At 44.5% G+C, this 27,178-nt stretch overlaps 2 protein-coding genes across 2 annotated transcripts; one reads left to right on the top strand and one right to left on the bottom strand.

Moving 5' to 3' along the window:
* The first annotated feature begins 1,255 nt into the window (after positions 1-1,255).
* On the top strand, positions 1,256-26,521 carry LOC146523560 (uncharacterized). Its single transcript, XM_085151748.1, has 13 exons — positions 1,256-5,997; positions 18,752-18,984; positions 19,082-19,260; positions 19,357-19,450; positions 19,646-19,784; positions 24,329-24,531; positions 24,627-24,744; positions 24,819-24,910; positions 25,013-25,127; positions 25,490-25,591; positions 25,791-25,958; positions 26,084-26,239; positions 26,463-26,521. Exons 1-13 carry the CDS (start codon positions 5,523-5,525, stop codon positions 26,516-26,518), a joined length of 2,130 nt encoding a protein of 709 aa, XP_085007874.1. The 5' UTR covers positions 1,256-5,522; the 3' UTR covers positions 26,519-26,521.
* On the bottom strand, positions 22,338-24,318 carry LOC146523561 (uncharacterized). Its single transcript, XM_085151668.1, has 4 exons — positions 24,022-24,318; positions 23,632-23,883; positions 22,966-23,055; positions 22,338-22,795 (listed from the first exon to the last, which is right to left on the bottom strand). Exons 1-4 carry the CDS (start codon positions 24,149-24,151, stop codon positions 22,536-22,538), a joined length of 732 nt encoding a protein of 243 aa, XP_085007794.1. The 5' UTR covers positions 24,152-24,318; the 3' UTR covers positions 22,338-22,535.
* Positions 26,522-27,178: the final 657 nt, after the last annotated feature.

Genomic DNA, 27,178 nt, shown 5'->3' with positions numbered 1-27,178 from the left:
GTGTCACCAACATTTTAATGTTAGACATATAATTTTAACAGCCTCTGTAAACTAATATCCTGGCCTGCTTGAGGCTGCCGTTTTCTCTGACAGTTTCAATCAAAATTAGAAATGCTGCTCTGAGACTGGGAGAACTAATAGTGCTGCATGTTGTGCAGTTAGTTTCCAAAACACGTTATTCATGGTTACATACAATTTTAGACTGATGTGGGCCAAAGCCTAGCATAGCCCGTAATGTTATTGTGACGGACACATTTTATGAGTGAACTTGACTTTAAGTAACTTACAGGTTTCTTTGAAAAACACTTTCTTATATCCAGGATCTTCCTTTTTGCTGCCGTCCTCTTCTCCTCCTGGCAGCGCAGGCAGTGTTGCCAACTCCTCAGTAAGAAAAATCGCTATTGGCTGTCCTAAAAGTCGCTAGAAGTCGCTAAATGACGTCATTGCCTAATTTGCATAATTGGTCATGCTAATATAATTGTAACCTACATTGTTGGAGAGAGAAATAACATCGTGGAAGAGACATAAAGTGAGTAAAAAACGTCCTAAATGCAGTTAGAGTTTATTTAGAACTACAAATTAAATTTATTTTAGCAATAATTGTTTTTTGTAATGTCACAATTCCAACCCTGCTCCTTTATCCGGGCTTGGACCGGCAAAAGTGACCCGAAATTGGCACTCTGGTGGAGTTACTTGTGTGTGTGTGTTTATAAGTAGTTTTAAACCTGATCCACCACACAGCATAACAGTAAAAGAAGAATTGACTGCGTTACAGTCAGTGCGGGAGCAGCGGCTTCGCTCATGCGCGATTCATTTGCAATTCGGATGCACAGGTGTGAACATCTCCTGCCCTGATAGCAGCTGGGGGAGGACTATCCTCCGCCCGTGAGCGCTTTGGCACGGGCGAGGTGCCCACGGCAGCACCCGCTGCTTGTTGAGAGTAAGAGCAACATGCCCTTTCACGTCAAAAAGTCGTCATAAATAAGTCTCCAATAACACCAGAAAAAGTCGCCAGATTTGTCGCTAGTCGCTTTTTAGAAAAAAAGTCGCTAAGGGGGTCTGAAAACTCACTAAATATAGCGACAAAGTCGCTAAGTTGGCAACACTGAGCGCAGGTTTGCCGCTGCTAAAACTAAACAGAGCTCCCGGAAAGGCACAGCCAATCACATTGGCCATATTTGTCACATGAGGTAGGACTCCAGTAGAGAACGTAATTTAACTCTTTCTGCACCGCTGGGTGAATGAGACGCAGTGGCGTAACCAGACTGGCCACCCCAGGTGCCACCCCGAAGTTAAAACGATAAAATTTAATGAAATATCAAATGTACGATTATGGTTTCACAGTGAAGCTCAGATATCCGAGGGTACGTGAATGCAGCACTGGCTTCTGCACTATGAGCATCATGTTAGCAAAGGTAGGAGAGTCAAGCACGAAAGACGGCACTGCAGAAAACATTTTTTCAGCGAAAGATTAACAAGTTAACATAGCTGGACTAGCCATCGGACATTTGCACGGTGGGCTGATGACTTTTTTTTTTTTTTTTTTATAATGGCATGAACAATGAGAGGTGGTGGATTAGCCAGATGCTGGCCGATTTGTAAAAATAACTCAGTTGTTTGGTGGTGGCTATGGCGGAGCTTCCACAGAGGCAACAGGTGGATGAGGGAAGGGGAAGCAGGAGGAGAGACCCGAGGCAGCCGCCGGTCCGCGTATCAGGTGAACTGAACTTCAGGTAAGAAGTTATGACCTGCAGTCTATCTGGGTCAGATATAAACTAAGTTTAGGTGGAGTTTATTTTCCTTGTGCTGACTTTTTACAGTCAGTTACAATAAGTCGTACTGCGTGAGCTAGCATAACGTTTCTATACAGCTGTTCGGTTACTATGATGTTACTGATAGTGGACTTTATTTTATTCATAAGGTTAGTTAGTAGAGTTGCCAACGGCTCCTTAAAAATGGAATGGTCCCTCATTCAGAGAAAATATTATGCGTTTTGTATTGAGCTGAGAAGAGACACAGTTTGTCCCGTATTTTAGCTAGAATGGAAAAAGACACAAAACTGAGTTATTCTGTCTTTACGCTGCACAGCTGCCTCTTCTCTTATCCCCCCCCCCCCTCCCTCTTCTGTTGCTACTTCAATCATGAAACTGATCAATGATCAGCTGATCAGCTTCTCTCTCTTGTTTATTTATCGCCCACTTTGCGCCAGAAACAGGAAACCAGCGGATGTCACGCTAAACAACAGCAGCACGTTTAAGCTTGATCAGCTGTTGTTAGAATTTATTTAATATTAATTTCTAGGATCAGCTGGTGTTTGCTGGAGCCACAGCTGTAAAGCTGCTGGTCATGATGTCGGTTTGTGGTGAGAGGGAAACATGAGGATGAAACCAGCCCTGCAGGTTAATACTGACAGTGTCGCCATGCCAGCTGACTGTATTTCATCAGCAGCCAGTGTTGTTCTTTATACATCAATATTACCAAAGTTTACCATAAGGCAGCATAGAAAGTATTTACTTGCTTTCAGGTTATATTCAAATGTTAGTCTTTTCATTTGTTTCCCCACTTTTTTCCTGTTTCAAAATCAAACACCAGTTTGTGAGAAGATTATCTTCTTTTTTTAATAGGCATTGGTTTTGCATTGGCATTGGCTAATTTGCCAATTGTATGTTAAAAATGTTCGTATTTTAATATTCAAAAATGTTTTTGCCCAAAACATATGTGCACTACATGTCAGTAAAAATACTATGCAAATATTGATGTCCTTGACTGCTGAATAAACACTGACTGATTGTATCTCTTGTACTTTATCAATGCAGTATCTAAAAACTTTGCACCGTAGTGGTTAAAATCTCATTCTAATAAGAGTTAAAAGCGCATTTGGTTATTAGGTTTATAGGGTTATTGAATTATGGTTAACAGTTGGTAGAATTGTTTTTAACATTATCTGCCAATTACATCTGCCACCCTTCTCCAAATCTGTGCCCCTACCTGGCCGCCCCAACAAAGATTTTCTAGACACGCCACTGATGAGACGTTGACAGATCGTTTTTTTTTCTTTCTATAGGGTTTGTTTTTCTTTTCTCGAAGAGATCAAATTATTGGTGGGGACACGTCCCTTCCGTCCATGCAAAATCTACGCCTTTGCTCACCTGCCTCAGCTCCACCTTCCTCCTCCTCCTCCTCTCAATGGAGGCTCAATACTTTCACTTTCACTACTCCTCCCTAAACACAGAGGATGCTGGGACTTGTAGTTTTTTCCTTCCGGTGCAGTCTTCCTCTTTGTTTGTGTTTGTGTTCAAGTTATTTCGATCATGTAAACATAGGGTTACCAACTCCCTGAGAAATAAATAAGGGACACCTCGTGGCCAGGGCCGCGCGACCCAGTTGTCTTCACCCTTCCCAGTGTGGTGAATTTTTTAGCTCTTTTTTTTTGTGTGTGAAATTATTTTTTTAACCATTTGACTTGAATTTGATTTAAGTAGATGCGTATTCTTTGTGATATGAACACATGGGAAACAAAAATCATTTAGCCATTTACTTTTAGCTCAAAATGACAACATTAACACAATAAAACAGGTCTCTTTCTTAAACAGAAGCCTGTCATGCTTAACTTTTGAGAATAAAAGTAAATCTTTCTTTAAAAGAACTCTGTCCTGCTTAATTTAAAATTAGATAAATTAATAGAAAACAATAGAAAGAAAAATATTCTTGTAACAGTGCACATTTAGTGCATTTAGTGCAATTGGCTTCAGTAGAGGCATTATTTCAGCTTTTGCTCCCGTTTGTAAACCCACTTGAGTACGCATCATAACTCATCATCATTATTCATCTATGTATTACTTTTATGTATTAGTCATCTATTTGTTGTAATCATCTATCCTTGCAGTTGTTTATTACACAAAATAAATTATATTATCACACTTCTGGCCACATAGCGCTGATATTCACTGCACATGCCCATTTTAACCTTAACCAGAGGGTTTAAAAACAAACAAACCAGTGTTTACATACCATATCTGCTTCTGCTGTGGCCTGGTGGACAAAAAATGGTTAAGGGTTCCCCGAGCTTTCACGCCCCTCATGTTCTTCGTGTGCCCACCATTAGAAGCATGCCTATGGAAAAAGTGCGTCGTCACACAATGCAGTGCGCTTTATAGGTGTTATCGTGCACTTTTTCCAGCCAGGTGTTTTCCTTTTCCCATTCCTCCCTGTACTTTTGCAGCCTTTTTTTATTCCTCTGAGGGGAACAAACATTGCTCACTCGTGAGGGTGTCACCGCAGCCGCTCACACTGCTCACGTGCAAATACGTAAACGACGGTGAAAAAGACGGAGCAGCACGGCTGTGCAGCGTGTGATCTGGACACAAGCGATGGAGGCACAACTTGTAGAACTTGTAGAGCTCATCCGAGCCTTTTCGATGTGGCATCACAAAATTATCACGACCACAACAACCGTGAAAATAGTTGGATTTATATTGCTGCTCAATCACAACTGCCTGATCAATGTTTTTCATTAGCAATTTAGCAAAGTTGATGGCGGTGGTGTGCGTGTCTGTGTGAGTGAAAGAGAGAGAGGGAGAGCGAGCGACAGCATTTCTGTTATAACCTTCATTTTATGGAGGCAGAGTGTGAGCACTCAGGTCGCATCAGAGCATCGGGCCGTATAGTGTGAGACCCTGCATCGTGACCTACGAACTTATAACCCCTGCGAGCCAATCGTGCAGTTTGAAAATTGCAGTGTATGCCCAGCTTTAGGTGTACTGTCGTCCGAGACTTGCACCGCAGTGTCGGCGTTTGTTTCCCAGTTGGCCAGGACTGGACATCATAGCAACCGAACAGCTGTATAGAAGCTCCGTCATGCTAGCTCACGCAGTACGAGTTATTGTAACTGACTGTAAAAAGTCAGCACAAGGAAAATAAACTCCACCTAAACTTGGTTTATATCTGACCCAGATAGACTGCAGGTCATAACTTCTTACCTGAAGTTCAGTTCACCTGATACTCGGACCGGCGGCTGCCTCGGGTCTCTCCTCCTGCTTCCCCTTCCCTCATCCACCTGTTGCCTCTGTGGAAGCTCCGCCATAGCCACCACCAAACAACTGAGTTATTTTTACAAATCGGCCAGCATCTGGCCAATCCACCACCTCTCATTGTTCATGCCGTTACAAAAAAAATAAATAAATAAGTCATCAGCCCACTGTGCAAATGTCCGATGGCTAGTCCAGCTATGTTAACTTGTTAATCTTTCGCTGAAAAAATGTTTTCTGCGGGGCCGTCTTTCGTGCTTGGCTCTCCTACCTTTGCTAACATGATGCTCATAGTGCAGAAGCCGGTGCTGCATTCATGTACCCTCGGATATCTGAGCTTCACTGTGAACCCATAATCGTACATTTGATATTTCATTAAATTTTATTGTTTTAGCTTCGGGGTGGCACCTGGGGTGGCCTGTGCCACCCCGCTGGAAACGCCACTGTTGTGAGACGTCGTCTGAGTCAGCTGCTACTCACTGGGAGATCAGAAACATGGTGTCCTTGCAAAAGTGGAAAGAGTCCAGGCCTTGTCTTATAGACAATATGTTAGCTACTTTGGATCCACAGTCACACCGTGTGTGTCAGTGTGGCAAACAAGTAGTTGTGAGGTGCCTGGACTGCCTGTCTCTTCCATTCCTTTGTGCTGACTGTGATATTGAAGTTCACACACGCTTTGTCCTGCACACCAACGAGGCAGTAAAAGAAGGGTTTTTGCAGCCTTCATCAGAGTTTCGCAAGCCAATAGGTACGGTTTTTAAGTCCTATGCATTTCTTTCTATGTACTGTGAGTGTGTGCTGTTATTGTATATTTATTGTGTATCATTTAATTTCCAATTCTTTTTATATATATTGTGTGTTTTTAATGTTAGTTCGGCTGTTGCCTGTGCAAAGGCCTATGTGTGTGACTGCCCAACAGGTAACGTTGAGGTTTCACCCGGTGCAATTGTGGCTCTTGTAACCATAAATGGTAAGTTGCTGTTTTGTCACACAGTACATACACAATAGATGTGTTTGCAGGTTTTATTGCAAATTGTACATTGTGTCCTGATTCTTAATTTGAGGTGAAGACAAACGACTGCCAAGTCCCAGGAAGATGCGTCAAACGGTGATTTTATTAACATATGCATACATATGGGAAGTCGAGCACGAACCTCACACAGCTTCGATCTTTCCAGAACAATACATTGGGTGTCATATATATACTAAAATAGTGCGTCACAAGCAGATAATCAACAAGCATAAGTTCCAGTAAGTTTCCAGAGATCCTAGGACATATTCTAAAAAAGAGCATTTCCTTCCTTTGTTCCTTCACTATCGCCAGATGTGTCCTGTTATTTCATTTCACCTATCTGTGGAACCAAACTGTCACGTATGCAGGTACAACTTGCAGTTTTAAGCAAACCAGTCTCTATCTAAATACTATGTGTGTGTGTGCAGGCACCCTGTGTGTCCTGACCTCAGTGCATGACCTTACTCAACAAACAAAAGACATTTTAAAAGAATACTCCCTGACTCCGTTTGAGTCATGTGTTACCAGGCAGACTTCAATGCAACATGAGGGCACACAGGCCTTTATTATACCCTTGCATAATATGTGGTGAATTGTAAGCATGTAGGCAATCCTTCATTAGCTGTGGGTCACTTTACTCAATAGATCGGTCGAACATCGCGTCGGCCGAAGCTTCAGACCATTAATTAACTTGACCGAGCTTCAACTCGTTAATAAGCACAAAAAATGCAATATATGTATAACATGATTACAGCTGCACCTGCAATGAAAGATTATTATGTTGTTCAGCTAACACCTGAAATACAGACTTTAATGTAACCTCACCAGTTTCAATAAATGCTGATAATGATGATAACTCATAAGTGACAACAAATCATAAGTGACGCAACAGTAATAATAATGATTATGAATAGTGACAGTAAAATAATTTTCCATCTCCACACTCCTCCTCTTTGGCCTTCGAAAAAGGCCAACACTCCACTAATTGTCTCACCCCTCGGACCAATCGACCACCTCCCGCAACGGCATCATAGACCCCGAACCAGTCAACCCAGTTGGCCCCGAATCCATAGCCCTCTCAACCAGGTTCACCAGCACTCGTCTGGCCAGAGGAATGAGACAACAACCTACAACCAAAATTCCTATGAAAGTAACGACAGAAAACATGGCAGACATAAACACACCCTTCCATTGCCCAAAAACAGACGTCATCCAATCCTCCAGCACATTAGTTACTCCCGAATGTTCATGCATCGTTTTGGATAAAGATTTCAAACCCTCCAGAGCTCTGGTTACAGAGCCATCCGGAGCAGTGTTGTTGGGAATGAAAGTACAACACATGTCACCAAACATGGCGCACACACCTCCTTTCTCGGCCAACAACATGTCCAGGGCCATTCGATTTTGCACTCCTACTAGCGACGTCGGCCCCAGTTGTTCCGCAAATCCCACAATGGCATCCCTGGTCAAGTTAGAGAGCCTCAGCAAATTATAATGAACATAATTAATACGATCAACATTTTTATTCGGAGTTATCCATATAAAAACACTCTCAAAACCTGCCGCTATTTGGTTAACTAATTTATACTCATCAGGAACTCCCCTGGGAACTCCTATTGAGTCAATCCAGGTAGGCGAGTCCGTTCGTGGATCATAAAGATGTGTACCCGTTGTGCTTCTCCCCCTCAACATGTGTCTCCTACGTCTGGCTGTAAATGTACGTGTGTCATGTTGTGGAATGGCCTTTACCTTACTCCCTATAAGCATCAAGGGTGCTCCTAGCCGCACCATAGCACACGTCCCCACACTTCCTACAGGAACACGCACCAAAAGGGTGTGATGTCCACAGTAATAATACAAACCCCCTCTAGCCCATGTACCTATTATAGTGTTTGGGTCACTTACATTATTTGAGGTCCTTCCTGGGAGCGTCCTTTCACACCAATTTGGGTCAATTTCTCCTACAGTGTATTTCACGCTGTCCGTAGAAAATTCAAAACAAGTGTAATTATCCCGTTTAGGTATGAATGATCCAATTTGTGTGCGCTTGTCAATTGGTGGATATAAACTTGACAATGTGATACACTCTCCTGTAGTCACAGCTTCTCTAGTTAATCTCAACATACAATTATAACCCCACACATCCTCCGGATACAGAGGCGCAGGCTCAGTAAACAGACGCGGCCTGGCTGTAGCACAGGCAACACAATCATCTACATGCTGTTCCCTAGCATTTTGAGCCACCCAGTCCAGCCAGAGATTACTGTCACTGAACCCGGTGGCACGTTCAATTAAATCTTGTGGCTTCAGGCGAGTGTAGTCGACTACAACTACTTTCCTATCTAAACTTTTGTTAATTTTTACCAGTGATGTCCCATTATCCCTCACCTCAGGCTTTATTGGCTTAGCTTTACTAAGGAAATTAACCTTTATTAACCTTTTTGGATCTATCCCTACAGTTTCCACACCCAGAACTAAATATAAGGAGTTCCGACGCCACCAGTTTCCCATTGACAGAGTCAAGGGATTCTGGGTCGGACTATAATCTCTCTGAAGTTTTAGCTCATTCTCCGGGCCCTGTTCTGACGCCTCCCAATTTTCCCCAGTGTAACCTCTTACCTGATCCCAATTTCGACACCAATTGTCATAAGGACGCCTTCCTCTTTCACAATGTGTGTTTACAGCATAATCCCAACACACCCACACATTAAATCCCCGCCAGCTACTGTCTGCTCCCTTACAGTTAAAAACTTCGCACAAATCAAACGTGAATGAAGAGGTGGACCCATTAACATAATCTAACTCTAGTCCACCATATTTGCTGAGGCACCCATCACTGCTACCTGAGACTTCACGCTTAACTTTTCTCGATGACTCGATCAATTTGGGCTCTGGAGTGAGTAGACCTCTGCGTCTGGGCAATTCACCTGTCTGCCAAAAAACAAAGAAACATATTAGAACACTCACACATCCCAACACCCCAGTTATTTTCCAATTTCCCCATAACCCCATGGTTTTGGTTCCCATACTCTCCTCTAACTCTAGACTGGAGCCCCAGCCTATCACGCCTCACGCCTCTTTGGCACCTCCTCTTCTTTCTTCGACTTCCCAGGTAGACTACTGGTCAGTCGCTGCACGGGTGAGAGGATTATTCTGCCTCTGTTTTGCCACCCGTGTTATCTTGAAATGAGCTTGTCTCCACCAAGCTCTCATCCGCCACGGCACATTGAGACCAATGGAACCAGGTCTCGCCTTTCCCCTTCAACCGGACTGCTGTCGTGGTGCGAGCCGTCACCTCGAATGGTCCCGTCCACCTAGGCTCTTTCCACTTTCGCTTGATGACCTTCAGCCACACCGCTTTGGCGTCGGGTACGGACCTGTCCACCGTGATCACCCCTGCTGCAACCTGTTGTGTGAAACTAGACACAAGAGCTTTTAATTCTTTCCAACATTCTGCATGCGTTCTGTTACTTTTTACGCTTTCCTCAGCCGGGAGTTCTGTCCATGGACCTGGAAACTGCCGTCCTGTCAACAACTCGTACGGCGTGAAACCTGTGGATTGGTTAACAGAACATCTTATGATCATTAATGCAATGGGCAGGGCTGCAACCCAATTTAGCCCCGTCTGAGCACAAATTTTGGCTATTTTGTTTTTCAAATTTAGATTCATCCTTTCTACCTTCCCTTGGGACTGAGGATGATACACAGTCCCAAACCTGTGTTGCAACCCCAGTCTCTGTTCTACTTCTGCCAAATCTTTGTTTTTAAAATGGGTCCCATTATCTGACCGAATTCGCTTGGGAAACCCATACCTGGGAATGTAATGATTAATCAGACACTTAATCACACTCTTTGCATCCTCCCTTTTTGTCGGCCACGCCTCTGGCCAGCCAGTCAGACTATCTACACTTACCAATAGATAGCGGACTCCTCCTGGGCCTACGTTGATCATGTCGGTAAAGTCAATGACAATCTCTTCTCCTGGTCTCTCTGGAATGGGAAATTTACCTGCTTCTGGCTTTATTACTGGCTTTGGATTGTGTCTCCCACAGATCAGGCACGTTCTGGCTTTCTCCTTAATCATGTCTTTCAAAAACGGGTGCCACCAATGACACAGATGTCTCTCCATCTGGGCCACACCCACATGACCGAGCCCATGGGCTTCGGTGATCTTCTGTTTTGCCAGATTTGCAGTCAGCACAGGTCGTCCATCGGGTCCTCTCCATAGACCTCCTTCCTCCCATGCTCCTCGGCTCTTCCACACCCCCTTCTCTTCCGGGGCCGCCTCCTCTTGGGCCTTCCTGGCCTCTTCCAACATGTTGACTCCTGATTCTTCTTCCACACTTATTTGCACCAACTGCCTTGGTCCTTTATATCCTGCAGCCTCTTTTGCGGCTCGATCGGCTTCCTGATTTCCCCTGGCCACCATGCCAGTCCCAGAAGAGTGACCTTTACATTTTACAATACTCACCTCTTCCGGATCCTCCAATGCCTGTTCAAGTTCTTCCATTTCCTTCTTGTGGCAGATTGGTGCATTGTCTGCTGTCCTGAATCCTGCTCTTCTCCATTGGGCAAGCTCCACGTGAGCTGCCCCAAAAGCATAAGCTGAATCTGTGTAAATGTTGACTCTTTTTCCTTTAGCGAGTCTCAGGGCTCGGCTTAAAGCAATTACTTCTGCTCTCTGAGCCGATTGCTGCCCTTCCAGTCTTCTGGCCTCCTTTACTTCAAATTCAGTTCCATTTCTGCAAACTACAGCGTAGCCTGCTTTCAGTCCTTCCTCATCTCTGTAACAACATCCATCGGTGAACCAGTCCTCAGCCCCCACAATAGGTTCCGCCTTCAAGTCTTCTCTGATTTTCTCTTCAACTTCAGCTCTCCTAGCGCAATCGTGCGGCTCTCCTGACCCCATTAAATCTGCCATGTTGATTCCTTCGTGTGTGAATGTCAGATTTGGTGCGTCTAAGACTTTACTCACTCTCTGCTGTGTCAATGGTGTCATAGTAAAGGCCTGTGAGTTGACATATGCCACTACACTGTGTGTGGTGAGCACTCTCAATGGATGCTCCCTCACTATGTGTGCTGTTTTTTGTATGATTTTTGCCACCCCAAGTGCATGCTGTGTGCATACAGGGTGCCTCGTCTCTAATGGATTCAGTCTGATGCTGACGTACATAAGTACATCTCTGCCTCCCCTCTTTTTCTGAAACAACGCCCCATTAACTACCCCATGTGTCTCTGACACATCTAGATAGAAGGTTTCGTCATAATTAGGAATGGCAAGATCAGTGGATCTTGACAGGTCTTGTTTCAGTGTGATGAACGCCGACTCAGTGGCGGATGTCCATGGCAGTTCAGCCTTAAGGTTACGGACACCCACCTTTTTCACCAGATCCCTCAAAGGAGCCGTCTTGCCTGCGTAATTTGGTATGAACTGCCGGCTGTATCCCGTTAAGCCTAAGAATGAGAGCAGCTCCTTAACCGTACGCGGTTTTGGATGTGTTAAAATCTGATCCCTGTGTGTGTTAAGCAACCCCACAGATTTGTGAGCGATGACACGGCCCAGAAATGTTACCTCTGGTCGAACCAACTGTAACTTTTCTTTACTCACTTTGAATCCACACTCAGCCAATCTCTTCAGTATGGTGAGTGAGGCTGCCGTACATACCGAAGCTGACGGAGCCGCAATGAGTAAATCATCAACATACTGCACCAGTGTGCACCCCTCTGGTAAGTGGCACGGTGAGAGAGCCTCTTTCAACACCTGGTTGAAAATTCCAGGGGACAATGCAAACCCTTGTGGCAACCGTGTGTATCTATACTGCCGCCCCCTGTATGTGAATGAAAAAATGTCTCTCAGAGACTCATGTAATGGCAGGCAGAAAAATGCATTAGCTAGATCAATACACGTGAACCACTTTTGATCTGGTGTCAGGGCTGTTAATGCTGTGTAAGGATTTGGAACAGGCACAGTGTCAGTACGTAGAACGGCATTTATGGCTCTTAAGTCATGTGCCATTCTGTACTTTCCTGTCCCATGCTTCTCTACCGGCAAAATGGGAGTGTTCCAGTAGGATTGTGAGGGCTCGAGCACTCCTACTTCCAATAGCCCTTCGATGGTTTCTGCAATTCCCTCCTCAGCTTCTCTTTTATGTCTGTACTGCGGTTTCCGAATTGGTGCATCAGACTTGAGCTGAAACAAAACAGGCGGACAAGTTGCCAGGCCCACGTCCGTGGGCCCTGCTGACCACAAGGTGTCAGGAAGAGTCGCAAGTGCAGCCACTGCGTCAGCATGGTCTATTCTTTCTCTTCCATGGATTCTAGAGATTTGTTCATGCTCCAATTTCACTGCATCTTCTGACAAGCAAGTGATACGATAAATTTTGCATTTTGGCGAATACCAGACATCTGGAATCTGAGTGGGTTGCCAACAGGCTTCGTCCAGCGCTCTCCTGACCATTGTTCCCACCTCCTTTGCCAGATGACCTTCATGGACCGCCAACGTAATATGGGGCGCTGAATCAGGTCCCATATTGAACCAAGGCCGTTGTTCTTCGGTTAATTTTACTGCTGCAGCGACGCCTTCAGGACCAACATAAATGTTATGGGAACGCACATTCCAGATCTGACCTTCAAGTTCAGACTGAAACTGGTCCCTGTAAGTTTCATCATCGTCCCTATCATAATATAGGGTGACGTGGTATGGATCTCTTGGAGGAGAATAGACTGCCAAAGCCATAATCCAAGGTTTCCACTGCTGGTATTGTCTCAGAATGCCTTCTTCCACCAACCGACCCCAGTATATGTCAGCTGTCGATTGTTCACAGTCTTGTAGCAAATACTGGTTCTTTGAATGCGTCCCCAGGCACAGGAACTGTTTTCCTCCCGGAAGTGTAACTGTTAATCCATCAGCCGAACACATGATAGTGGCTCCCAGTTTAATGAGCAGGTCCCTGCCCATCAGGTTCACTGGCACGTGAGGAGACACCACATATCTGTGCTTCAATGTCTGTTTTCCCAGCTCTGTCAGGGCTGGGTTGGTTATTGGCAGAGTCATTGGAACCCCAGAAAAACCCACCACACTCACCGTGTGATTGGAAAGTGTTGCACTGCTTGGTCTTTGTCTCAGCGTTGAGTAAGTCGCTCCAGTGTCCACCAGGAAGGTCATTTCAGTCCCTTCCACGGTCATCGACAACATAGGATCTGCCATTCCTATGCTGTCGGATCTCTGTGGGTCCCGTCAGTACAGCTCCTCCTCCCCGCCCCATTGGGCCAAGGGATATTGAGCCACCGGTGCCATGCCTGGGTTCGGAGCTTGATGTCCCCTTCTTTGGACTGCTCTGCCTCGAGGAGCTCCACGTGCCTGGGGTGGATAATATGGTTCTTGGGGCCATGGTGTAGGACAGTTGCGAGCCCAGTGTCCTTGTCCTCCACATTTTAGGCACATGTTCGGGTCCAGCATAGGTCCCCCCGGACCACGACCCCTTGGTCCTCCTCCTCTTTGAGATCCACCACGCCCCCTGTACGACCTACCAGCCCCCCAATTCCCCGCGGGTCGTCCTTGCCTTGGTCCGTTGGCAGGCCATCGGTCATCGGGGTACAGATTTGGGTCCAGATCTGGCCAGTCAGGCATCGGATCGCCCTGAGGCTTTGCCACCAGCATTTTCTTAGCTCCCTCCTTACTTTCTCTTTTCTTTTCATTTAATTTTTCTCTGGCCTCAGCCAGTTTCAGTTTCACCAGCTGTCCTTGCGCCTCCTCCAGCTCCTTTTTCTTATTGGTTACCTCCTCTTTTTCCAACTCAAGTCTATGAATTACATGTCTCTCCCATTTTGTAGAACTTGCAACCGCAAAGTCTGGATTCTTTTGTAGGTCGGCTCTCACTCGTTCTGGCAGACCTGCCAACACCGCTGAGCGAAACCACGCCCTGTGTTCTCCCTCCTGTCCGGGATGTTCTCCAGTCTGTGTAATCCATTGTTCTTTTGCATGTTCTATGAACTCTCTAGGAGTGTGTTCTGGGCTCCACACTATTTTAGGTGTGGTGCCCGTGTTAGGGGTCCGATATTTGTCACGCACTGCGTCAGCGAGAGCATTTCGCACCGTTTCATATGGGACGTCATTTGGTGCACACGTAGTTCCTGCTATCCGCTCCACATCGGCTAAGCCTCCTCCTCTCATGGCTCGCCCACAAATTGCTCTAAAATCTCCCAAGGCGAGCTCTTCTCCTTCCGTGAGACTACTCAGCTTCCTTAGCCAAGCAGCCCCTCCCTCTGTGATCGGGGGTAGCTGCTTCACCAAGGCCTCCAGGTCTCTGATGTTATAGGCCTGATAGACTGGTTCTCCCTTCAGCCCCTTCATCAAGGGCATAGAGAATGCTGGATCCTCTTCTGTGTCAAAGTCACCTTCCTCAGTCTGCAACGCAATGCTTTGCCTCCGGTTCTTCTCAAAAATCGACTGTCTTTTTCCTTTTTGGTCCCCCAAAGTCCTTCCTGAGCGAAGTATCCTCCCGCCCAGGTCAGCGTCAAACTTTGGTGCGAACCCTTCTATCCCCAAACTCGCCGGTTCCCGCGATTTCCGTGGTTTCACAGTCGATTTCTTGATATCCTCCTCCAAGGCATTAATCCTCTCCATTACTATCCCGTCCTCCAGTTCTTTCACCTTTTCTTCCAGCTTTTTCAGGGCTTCCCGATTAGTAGATGTTTTTCCAACGACCTCCCCCTGCCACTGATTTTCCTCTAAATCGCCAATGTCTGGCTTCTGACAAGCCTTTTGCTTTACCTCTAACGGCACACTCTGACGCTGCGGTGCAGGGGTATCTTCTTCTGAAGTCCATGACTCCTGGGTTGCCACTTCCTGGCGGCCCCGTTCTGGTGTCACCCGGTCTGCACTCTTAGGAGCCTCAGAATGAGCTACTTCCATAGCTCCTTCTGGGCTAAAGTGCCCAGGAGGAAGCAAGATCACACTCCGTGTAGTTATGCTTCCTCGTGATGTCCCCGCGGTTGGTTGAGAGTGTATCACCTCTGGTGTGACTGCCACTGCTTCAGGCTGCATCACTCCTGTACTGGCGGCCTCTGACGGCCGACTAGGTGTCACTTGTCCACTGTCTTCCTGAAAATCCACAATTCCTCCCTTCACTATTCCTGTTTTTCCTCCCGGCCCCCACAGAGTACCACCCTCCAGAGTCAACATTGGAAAGGCGTACGGAGGGGGCGGGGCACTCGGGAGTTGTATCAAGGTGGGATATCCAGACATTAATGTCCCTTCAGCCGTGGATTCTTTTCCCGGTGTTGGTCTGGTGTCCTCCGCTTCCTCTCTCATCCAGTGAGACACTCCCTGGGACATAACCATGAACTTACAACACTTACCATGTCTTTCCTTCATCAATTTCTTTTCTGCTTTCACTTTTCTATTACCAAAGCGTCCCACAGGCTCCTCTTCCAGTTCCTCTGTCCTCTTCTCACATTCTCGACCTCCATTTTGGAAAATTACATGTAGGGGAACTCTGTCTTCCAAAGTTTTTTGTTGTTCCTCACATAATTTCTTCACCTCATCCTCCATTACCTTACACTCCCGGGCAATCTCCTTAGGAGTTCCCTCAGAGGTGATTCTGATAGCCTTCTTGAGTTGTTGGATCTGCTCCTTAAGTGGCTTGTACTTCTTCCCCCCACTGGGGGTCGCCTTCTCGCTGTCAGCCATTCTGTGTTTGACCTCACCCACACAAAATGGCCGCTCTAGAGCTCCTCCCTTAAGGTTAGCTCGCTGTACTTCCCGTTTTACAGTCAGAACCACCCTGACTGCTTAAGCTTCACTTCCTTTAAGCTCTAGGCGCTGCCTCATACACACACACTCTCTCTGTCTCTCTCTCCACTCACACAGTTACACTAGTTCTCCCAAAAAAAAACACAAAAACTCCTCAAAAGGCTACTGCAACAATTTAAGCACGCGAAGCCAGCAAAAATTCACTCTCACAGTCACTTCACGCAACACTTACAAAGTTTGAAAATAGAAAAAACTCCACTTCTCCCACTCTTAATAGGGAGAAAACATATGTCAAACAGCTCACTCTGTATAAAATGTCAAAAATGAACCACACACTTCTGCCTGCTCTAGGCCAAACAAAACTATCAACCACACATTACACAATGAATTCAATTTTCAATTGTATAGTTAACAACAAGACAACAACTCTATTTTACAAGAATTTTCAGGAGACCTCTTAGTGACCTCCTCCTGTAATATCACCAACAGCTCTATTATGCTCCTTTCTTCAATAAACAACATCCACATTCATCAGACACACCCCCTTAAATGCTTCACCAATCCACAAGTTTCACCCTTAAAACACTTAAACACTTCACCACCCTTTAGCACAGTTTAAACACATAATATTGAGTCTTTCAGCTTTTCACCAACAAGTCTTTCACTGCACTTTTCACAAGGTTATCTGCTTAAACCTCATACACTCAGCTTCTATGTTCAATCACTCCCACAGCACACCCAGCTATAATCAATATAAGCAATTTACACAGCCAATTTACACTTTATTTTATATACACAGGCCTGTATCAACATGAGAAACGACGCCAGATGCCAAGACAAATTATTCACTAGTTCCTTATCCGTATTTTCATCCTTATTCTTATTCTTGTCTCTTCTTATCCTTATTACTTCTTCAAAACCTCTGTAGCATCACACCTAACTTTTTGACTAATTTAAAAGCTTCTAAGCCCAGGTCCAACCTTGCTGGTCAATGCACCCGCTTCGGGAACGCCGTCTCCGACAGCGGTCAGATTTCTAAGCCCTAATTAATTTAAAACCGCTCCCCGCAAGTTAACAGGTCGCTCCACGTCCCGCGTCAAAGTATCAAACTCACGCGTTCAGCTTTACTTAAAGCTCACTGTCACCCACGTTAATAGTCACGGCCGGGTCCAACCCTTCAGCCAAACAGCACAGTATAAAGGTAATCCTCGATTACCTGGCCGTTAACGGGTGTCCGAAGTCCCGCGGGAGGCCACCCGAGCTAAGAAGCAACCATGCGTCCACGGTTACGGTCGCTGCCAGACGCTGAACAACTGCGCTCTACGGGGTCCAACCCCGGTCTAGGTTAATTTATACACTTTTTAAAAGCATCACTGTGGACTCCAAGCCTCACAGTCTATTATTTGATGCCTGAACCCAGTTCTGCTGATCAATCTGGGAATAAAATCCCTTAGCCAAATACCCTAATCTAAAGCTTGCTTGGCTGGCGTCACAGTCAACAAATATAACACGTCAACTTAAACACATAATATATTAACCGAAACACACAACCTATAAACTTAAAAGTCACCCCAGAATTAACAGCAACAAATTTTGTCAGCCAAATATTCCCCAAAACTTTTATCACTAATTACCAAAAATCACCACAGACATTTTCCCAGGAGCTCTACTGAGTGAACATTTAATTTAGCTTAATTGATTCCAATTTAGCACCTTTGGATATTATTTTAATCAACAGGTGGTGCCTTACCTTTCTATCTTGGCTAGCACATCACTCAGTCGACCTGCCGGGCTCCCGTCCGTCCGTTTGACCGCACCGCCGGACCTCAGCCAAACCACACGTCTCCTCCTCAAACCGGGCTTTCGGCACCAAAAACTGTCCTGATTCTTAATTTGAGGTGAAGACAAACGACTGCCAAGTCCCAGGAAGATGCGTCAAACGGTGATTTTATTAACATATGCATACATATGGGAAGTCGAGCACGAACCTCACACAGCTTCGATCTTTCCAGAACAATACATTGGGTGTCATATATATACTAAAATAGTGCGTCACAAGCAGATAATCAACAAGCATAAGTTCCAGTAAGTTTCCAGAGATCCTAGGACATATTCTAAAAAAGAGCATTTCCTTCCTTTGTTCCTTCACTATCGCCAGATGTGTCCTGTTATTTCATTTCACCTATCTGTGGAACCAAACTGTCACGTATGCAGGTACAACTTGCAGTTTTAAGCAAACCAGTCTCTATCTAAATACTATGTGTGTGTGTGCAGGCACCCTGTGTGTCCTGACCTCAGTGCATGACCTTACTCAACAAACAAAAGACATTTTAAAAGAATACTCCCTGACTCCGTTTGAGTCATGTGTTACCAGGCAGACTTCAATGCAACATGAGGGCACACAGGCCTTTATTATACCCTTGCATAATATGTGGTGAATTGTAAGCATGTAGGCAATCCTTCATTAGCTGTGGGTCACTTTACTCAATAGATCGGTCGAACATCGCGTCGGCCGAAGCTTCAGACCATTAATTAACTTGACCGAGCTTCAACTCGTTAATAAGCACAAAAAATGCAATATATGTATAACATGATTACAGCTGCACCTGCAATGAAAGATTATTATGTTGTTCAGCTAACACCTGAAATACAGACTTTAATGTAACCTCACCAGTTTCAATAAATGCTGATAATGATGATAACTCATAAGTGACAACAAATCATAAGTGACGCAACAGTAATAATAATGATTATGAATAGTGACAGTAAAATAATTTTCCATCTCCACAATTGCTACATTGTTTTGAATTACCCTTGGCCCGCAGTATATGTGGGCACCTGTCAAAGGTCATTTGGATTTACCAGAACGCTTTGAAAACAACATGAAATCTTCACAACACGACAAAAATGAATGTCTTTGTTGAGCCATGACTGAATTTATCCTTATCCTTCCTAAAGGCCGTTATAACCTTGCACTGCCAGTGGTGAGCTGCACCAGCTGTGACCTAATGTGGTCCCCCTCAGTTAAGGACTTCCAGGGTAGTGGATATTGGCCAGGCACCTTAAATTTCTGCACCCTGTTTTCAATGGATGTCTTTCAGTCTTTCTATGACATTAAGAAGGCTGCACCAGGGATTTCACTTAAGGCATTTGTCAAAGTGCTGGATGAAAGAACAGCCCATTTTGGAAGGGTGAGTTTCTAAATTTGTCAAGTTTAAGGAAATTGTGCAAATCAATGTTTATGATGACTGTCCTTGAATATTCTGTTGTTTGTCCTCTACTTAAAAGACTGGCAGAATATCAGCTGATGCCTTCAGTAAAAGTTTCTTGGAGTGGAGTGCTGTAAAGTTCGAGGTGGACAGGATGTGCAAGGAGACATGCTTTAGCTGCCCTGCCTGCACTCCAGACATGCTCGCCGTGTCAGTTGATGGAAACCGCAAGCTTTATCGCTTTCAATCAAATGCAAGGTACGTTATGCATTGTGTACATAAATCAAATATGGATTTGTACAAAAGTTGTATTTTGATGTTTCTTTTCAAACAACTGTCACTGTGTTCGTTCAGCACTTCAGAGCAGGGGAACTTTGAAGGTGTCTTCATTGAAAAAGATGAGGAAGTTGCTGAGTTTGTGAAATACATCCACAGACACACAAATGATGTAAGATACACATATATATCAGTACTGTCAGCGTTAATCTTGTTAAAATGACGTTAACGCCATAACCACATACACATACGTGTAATACGTATAATATTCAAATTTTATTAGCTAATTCAGCTAATTCTTTTGCATTTGTGTTAAAAAAGTTTGTCCCTGATAGGGCGTAATCACGTCGTGTCTTTGAGTGTATAGGTCCCAGGGAAAGGGTTGTGTGGATCTTCATCTTGGACTGCAGCAAAGGAGTTGACCAAAAAGTCCACTGGGAAGTTGGATGAAGAGGGCATGGAAATAGCTGTTTGTTTGCTGTTACGGTGTGTTCACACCGAACGCGATGGACGCGAACAAAAACGCCCCAAATGTCCCTAATTTGACGCGTGCACATTCGCGCCTCAACGCGTGTCCAAGAAAAATCCATCGCGCGTCAAAATATCATATTTTGACGCGCGTGAACCGGAAATGTGGGAGGGATGTGGGAGGAAGTTGTGCCAGACCGGTATCTTTGCAAGATGGCAGCTGTCGAGTTAGCGCTTGAAGAGAGAGTCTCCCTTCTCTATGTACTGTGGAGAGCAGAGCAGCGGCGTACAAGACGTCCTTGCCGTACCTGGGTCCATCAGGTCCTCCAGAGGCGTGAGCAGTTTGGTGAGTTTCACCATTTGCTCCAGGAGCTGCGCCTGGATGACGGCCGATTTCAGCGATATCACCGTCTTTCACTCGGCCAGTTTGAGGACCTGCTTTCCCGCGTCGGTCCCAGAATCGCCCGCCTAGACACCAACTACAGGCGCTCAATCCCACCTGCAGAGCGCCTGTCCATCTGCCTGAGGTTAGTAAAAGTATTTAATACGGTAGTCCTTTATTGATACCTGTGCTAATATATGCTAAACTATCCAATTATACACTGCTAACGTGGATGTGCTATGCTAACAGTGAATGCTCTCGGTTTTTACTGATAGCAAACTGTGGTATGGAGACGACTGTTTATAATATTTCTAGTGATACTCAGAAGGTCTCATCAAGTCCCGATTTAATTTGATTTATGCTGTTATCAGTGTTTGTAATGATAGCATGGCTGTGGTGTCATATCAATGTATGCGCTCGGTGTTTGCTGATATCAAACTGTAGCATTAGGACCACTGAGTTAACCTTTGTAGTGATACTCCTTTTTATTTAGACCTGGTTTAATTCTGGGATAGTTGAATATTTGTATATAATCCCTGCAGACTGTTTTAGATTATATCTAATATATATCATGTAATTATCCTTATAATTACAAAATGTTTTATGTAAGATTTATGTTTTGTAATTTGTAATTTTGTAATTTCAATAATGTATTTTGTAACTGCAGTACACATAATACTCATTTTAAACAATTTTGTCCAGGTTCCTTGCCACCGGGGACTCCTTCAGGACCATTGCGTTCAGTTTTCAAGTTGGTGTGTCCACGGTGAGCCAGATCATCCGCCAGGTAGCGACGGCCATCTGGGACTGTCTAGTGGACGATTTCATGGCTGTGCCTTCAACTGAAGACTGGCGGTCCATCACAGAGGGATTCCAGGAACGCTGGAACTTCCCTCTCTGCTGTGGAGCTCTGGATGGGAAGCACGTCCAGACGAAGGCACCCCCCAACTCAGGATCCATGTTCCACAACTACAAGGGAACTTTTTCCATTGTTCTCCTTGCGGTTGTGGATGCAGAGCATCGCTTCCGCGTCATTGATGTTGGGGGGTACGGGAGGACCAGCGATGGTGGTATTCTGGCCAACTCCACCTTTGGTCAGGCTCTTCGGGCTGGGACTCTCCATCTGCCTCCTGACCAGCCTCTACCCGGTGGAGAACACCGTGGAGCCCAGCCCCATGTCTTTGTGGCTGATGAAGCGTTCCCGCTGCGGCGTGAGCTCATGAGGCCTTTCCCTGGACACCTCCTCCCTTTAGAGAAGAGGATCTTTAACTATCGCCTTTCCAGGGCCAGGATGATAGTGGAGGGTGCCTTCGGTATCCTCTCCTCACAGTGGAGGTTGTATCGGCGCTCAATGGAGCTCCGTCCTGAAATTGCGGAGAAGTGTGTGAAGGCAACTTGTGTTCTCCACAATTTTCTGCGCTGTGTGGACGAGAGAGGGGCACCTGCTGTGAGGGGTGTGGCACCTGCTGTGGTGGAGCCGTTGCAAGGCCTGGGTCGTATGGCAGCAAACAACTCCTCCAGAGAGGCTGTCCTGGTGAGGGAGAAATTCATGGCTCACTTCTCGGCGGAGGGAGCTGTGTCTTGGCAACCAAAGGAGTAGCCTGTTTGAAGTCCGAGTGACTTCCCCACAACGGCTCTTTTAAGAGCCACCCACAAACCTCTAAAGAGTGTTCCTGTCCTTTTAATTTTTTCTTAATAAATGGAGCTCTACTCCAAAATAAACTAACCTCTTTTTACTCTCTTAAGTAACTTGTCTTCACTATGTTCCTATATACAGTGTGGTGCAAAAGTTTGGGCAACCTTATTAATAGTCATTATTTTCCTGTATGAATCGCTGTTACAATGAAAAATGTCACTTACATATATCATATAGGAGACACACACATTGATATACACTAAATATTTATTTCATTTCTCTTTTTTTGTGTCACCAATTTATGCACCTGCTTGATTTAAACAGTTATTGCACACTTTCTGTAAACTGCATTTCACTTCTCAAATATCACTGTGTGTGTCTCCTATATGATATATTTGACTATTTTTATTGTGACAACCAATGATTTGTACAAGAAAATAATTACTTTTCACAATGTTGCCCAAACTTTTGCATCCCACTGTATTAGTATGTTTTGTCATTAGTATAATATGAAATAAATTCTACTTGTGTCAAGTCGGGTGCCAATATTTGCTGTGTAGTAGAACAGAGACATTTTGTCATTATAAATGTTTATTTGAAAAAATATAAATTCATTAACAAAAACATTTATCATAAATATATGAAATTTAACTATTTACAGAGAGACAGGAATAAAAAGGACCCAGCTTGGAGTGGAAGAGCCTCAGGGAGAAGGAGGAGAAAAATAAGAACATTGTTTCTGCCCTGGAGAGCTGCTGCCTCATCAGAAAACTACTGATCATTAGGGTCCAATGTTTCCAAATTTAACACAGCTGTGCTGTTTTCAAAAACTAATTTATAAATTTGAAATTTCACGAATTCTCGTGTCTGAGGCGGCATGCTCTCCAGAGCAGGAACAAGGCCGAGGAGGAAATGTTCAGTTGGAGACGGGCGTGGCCTCTTTAGGGACTCCAGGATGGCCAGCTCCACCGCCGATGGACCGTCCTGGTACCCGTCCCTCGCCCGCCTTCGAGCTGTCCTCCTCTGTGGGCCTGTAAAACACAGCACAAAACAACACAAAGTAATGAGAAGGCTGCTACTAGATTTTCATTTTCAAAATTGAAAAAAACATGATATAAACAGATTGGTTGTAGATATTTAGTAAAGGTGATCACAAGGGAATTCAAGCAAGTAAAAAGCTGTCAGTGCTTGATGTTCATACCTGTGGGTGCAGCAGCAGGAGCTGAGGGACCAGGGACTGGGGAGCCAGGAGAAGAGACAGGGGAGGACTCTGCTGCATGATTACTTGACTCTATGAAGACAATATTAAATGTTAACAGGTTGAAGACAATAGTCATAGAGAATATTATATTATTATATACTTATATACTTATTATTATATACAGTGGTCTCTCATTTATTGCAGGACATGAACAGTAGTCACAGTTCTCACAAGTTGATTCTCAAAGTGAAAACCTTTGTCGATTTTAAAACGTAAAAGTATTATGCCGTGCTTTTTCTCCGTCTGCGGCGCCACTTTTGTGCGCCTTTTTTGCTCCCGGTGCAGGTGTGTATTTCCGAATGAGGGTCATAGTTATGAGTGTTTTTGTGCTGTTTTTTTCTATTGGACGTGATGGTTATCAAAACCAAACATGATAAGTTTGGCAAGCGCAGGAGACACGACACGGAGGAGATTTGTCATTTGGGCTGCAGAATGCAATGCGCATTGTTGAAAGCTGTACGGTGCAATAAAAAAAATCAGCGAAAAGGCGAGGCAGTGACGGATGAACAGCGGGACTACTGTATACTGTTTATTAATAAACAAAATATGTTCCTGTATGACAACACGCATAAATTAACTGCCTACATTAACTCAATGTAAACATACCTTCTGACTGACACTCCCCTGCTGCCTCTTCGGGCTGTCCCTGGTCCTCGGGGGAGAAGTTCTCCACGGTCCGCACCATATTACTGCTAGTCTCCCGCGGGGTGAGGAAGGGGTCCAGAAACCCCATGACCGCGAAGAACTTCCATTTTCTCCCCGATCCTGCTGCAGACCCACTCCTCTTCTCCTTCTCTGTCTTCTTCTCCTTATTATAAGTGTCCCTGAGGCTCTTCCACTTTCTCCTGCAGATGTCCTCTGAATAAACGCATTATCTTGTTAGCGGAAAGGTATTTGTACATCAGTGGGAAAATAGCGGGACAGTAGGCGGGCTTGCTAGCTTTTGCGCGGGTTCATCGGGTCAGTCTGAAAATTAAAAAGAAGGAATGAACTTACCAGGTTGCCCGATCTCCTCACTTATGTGTCTCCAAGCTAGGTCCTTTTTATTCCTGTCTCGGTAAAAGTAGTAGCTAGCATCGTATAGCTCCGGGTGATTAGCCACGGCACTGATAAGCTTTTCCTCCATACTGAATGAAGAATGAAGGGCTTTGGCTGGATCTGCCCCTTTGACCTAGGTCAGAGCCACGTCACCAGGCTCCTGATTGGTTGTCGCGGCGCGATTTGACGCTGGAGTTCAGATTTTTCCAACTCGAGCGGTAGACGCGAAACGCGCGGATGCACAAAATGCAACACAAAAACTGACGCTTTGCTTACCCCCTTTTTCTCCAGAGGAAGTTGGCAGCTAGCGTCCCAGGACATATTATGTTCCTTTGCTCCGATGTGGCCTGTAAATATTTCCCATATTTAACCAACGTGGCTCAGCAGTGCCCTGAGCTGAGGAACCTCTTGTCAATGCGTCCTTTTCTCTCCGTCATGCATGCAAAAGCTCACACTTGGATATGCGAGGTATACTGCAGCTTCTAGTCTTGGACAAGTTTAAGACATTTTGTTATAAGGTTGAATGAATTCAGCAGTCATGTATTGTGACCTCCTTTCTATAGATCAAATGGGGAGGTGCGTTTCAGGATGGGGCCGGTTCTACAGTTGGAGAAGAGGTGGAACAAGTAAACAGTTTCCTGTCTAGGGCGGCCATCACAACAAAGTACATGTCTAAAGCAGGTGTGTGTCTGTGTGTGAGATTCCACTCAGTCTCCTGCTCATTCATTCTTATTTGTATACTAGCTGAAATGCAGGGCGAACAGACATGCTGACCCTCCTGGCTTTGGGCTGGAACAAAAGGAAAGTGGACCAACTGGGCCGCACTTTGAGCCAGAGATATCTAAAGGTCATTTTTTTCAACACCCATTTTAATGTGTGTGGTAATGGGGGAAAAACACCAGTACTCTAAAAATGTCAATATGAATGACATTTATTAATGTATTCTTAGATCATAAGGATCCTTAGAGAACAAGTGGAGAGCCTGAATGCGAGCAGAAATGAGCTGGGTGTGGATGACGACACAGTGCAGCAATGGGTGGCCGATGTGCAGCAATGGGCTGAAGGTGAGTCTCAATATAATGCACTCGTGTATAACAACGGGACCCACCATGGCCTCATTAAAGAACTTAGAATTAAGATCTTTCTGACAGTGTCAACAAACAATGAAAAATAAACCTTGTAAAAGCACAATTGATGACAGAGTTGTTGCGTTTGATCAAATTGGATTGGACCTGGGTTGAAGTGATGTCGTACTAGTTGGTTTTATAAACCTGAACACCAACATACTTGTTATCTCATGATAATGCAGCACATGAAGGCTCCAGATGTCTTATAATGAATATCATCAAGTCAGTGATTACAGAGTCCACTGTAGTTTGGTGACTGTTACTCATCCTGTATTCTGATTAATATTCCTCTCACTTAGAAACGGATCAAACTGATGGCAGCCTTGGAGCGTTGCAGGCACGAATAGAGGAGCTTGTCGTCATCATCAGAGTGCGAACACAAAGTCTTTACAGACAAAATGGTGTCACCGTTTCTTTGAAATGGACCGTTTGATGCTCAGTTTGTACAGCTTGTACAGCTACTTTGTAAACAGAATAAAATCAGATGCAGGTTTGTTTAAGCTGGATGTGATTTGTTCTAGCAAACAAATTGATGAGTGTAGATTAAAATGTAAATATATGCATTATGTGAAGGTGTTCCTTTTTTATGATTATTTACAGATAGCAACAAGAGGCGACACAGAATTCACAAGGTCATCTTAGATGAGAAGAAACGCTTGGCGGCTGCTGTTGACGACTACAACAAGCTCGCTGAACCAACAAAGCAAATCGTATCCAGTGATGCCCTCATCCAAACCGACGTTTGGCCCTGGCAGAGCACAAGTGAACGTAAGCTCTTGATTTATAAATATCCTTTTTGAACAATCTCCCAGTATCTGAGCAGCAGTTGAACGTTTTGTTCTTGAATCATAATGTGCTACTATGTTTTCCCATCTGATGTTGTTAAACTGTAGCTGCTGCTGACCTCCGGACAAAGAGAAAGGTCTTTGAGAAGGTGATGGCTGTGAGGCGCCTGAGAGAGGAGGAGATGATCCTTTGCAGGGAGATGCAGCATCACTGGACAGTGTTGCGAATGCGATCTGTGGTGTTGGGGACAATCTCCTCAGACTGTAAGCACATCTTTTATTTATTTATACATTTGGTGATGAATTGATTGAAAATAATAGCAGATGCTAAAGTCTTACTGGATCTTTTACCTATATTTGGGTTGCTAGCTAACACTGCCTTCTCCCTCTAAAGTTTAATTACATGATCCTAATTCCTTGTGTTTATGAGGTGAGGTTTTTTTTGTTTTTGTTTTACTTATATTTAATAGTTTTGTTGTTTTTACAGCCTCCCTTGTTGGCATGTCGGAGGATGCACAGAAAGGACTCCATAGCCTGGTTTAAAAACAAAGTGAACTGAAAGCTGAAATGCTCAAAGTAAAGGACGTGTACAAGAGAATCCTCAGCCACCAACCACTCCTGGAAATGGACTCGGAGGAGGAGGAGGACATTCCAGACGATGCCGCTGAGAGTGATTTGAGCACTTCTGATGAAGACTGATTGTGTCATCACTGATGTTATGTTTGGTAAAATAAAAAGTTAATCACATCTGTTTAATGTGATTTTTATAATGTCTGTTTTAGAAATTGCTTATCAACAGACATTTTACGTGTTGAGAAGAAAAATGTAATTCCCTTGGTGCAGTTGTTTACCCTGAATCATTCTTTCCCATCTAATTTAATGACTAGTGTACATGTTCAGATACAATAACAAAATTTAATTCATGGGCTGCTCAAATTATCACAAAATTTAAAAGCACCAGGCAGCACACTCACAAGGAAATTTTTGTTCAGTGTTTTGTTGAAGAAATCAACAAGTACAACTGAAATGTTTGCTGTAGTGGTGTGTTTGTTAAGAAGCATGCCAGCACACTGGTGAACTGACAGTCCCAGAATGCAACTGAGCCAGTGACTCGTCCCAGAACAAATGAAATTAATTATCTAGAAAGACAACCGTGATCAAAGACTAAGTAAAAGAGTAGAAAACAAAAGATAAGGAAAGGTA

The sequence above is a fragment of the Neolamprologus multifasciatus genome, chromosome 3, assembly GCF_963576455.1.
Source record: "Neolamprologus multifasciatus chromosome 3, fNeoMul1.2, whole genome shotgun sequence".
Lineage (NCBI taxonomy): Eukaryota > Metazoa > Chordata > Actinopteri > Cichliformes > Cichlidae > Neolamprologus > Neolamprologus multifasciatus.
The sequence above is the reverse complement of the archived record's forward strand: the minus strand, read 5'-3'. Positions and strand labels throughout refer to the sequence as shown.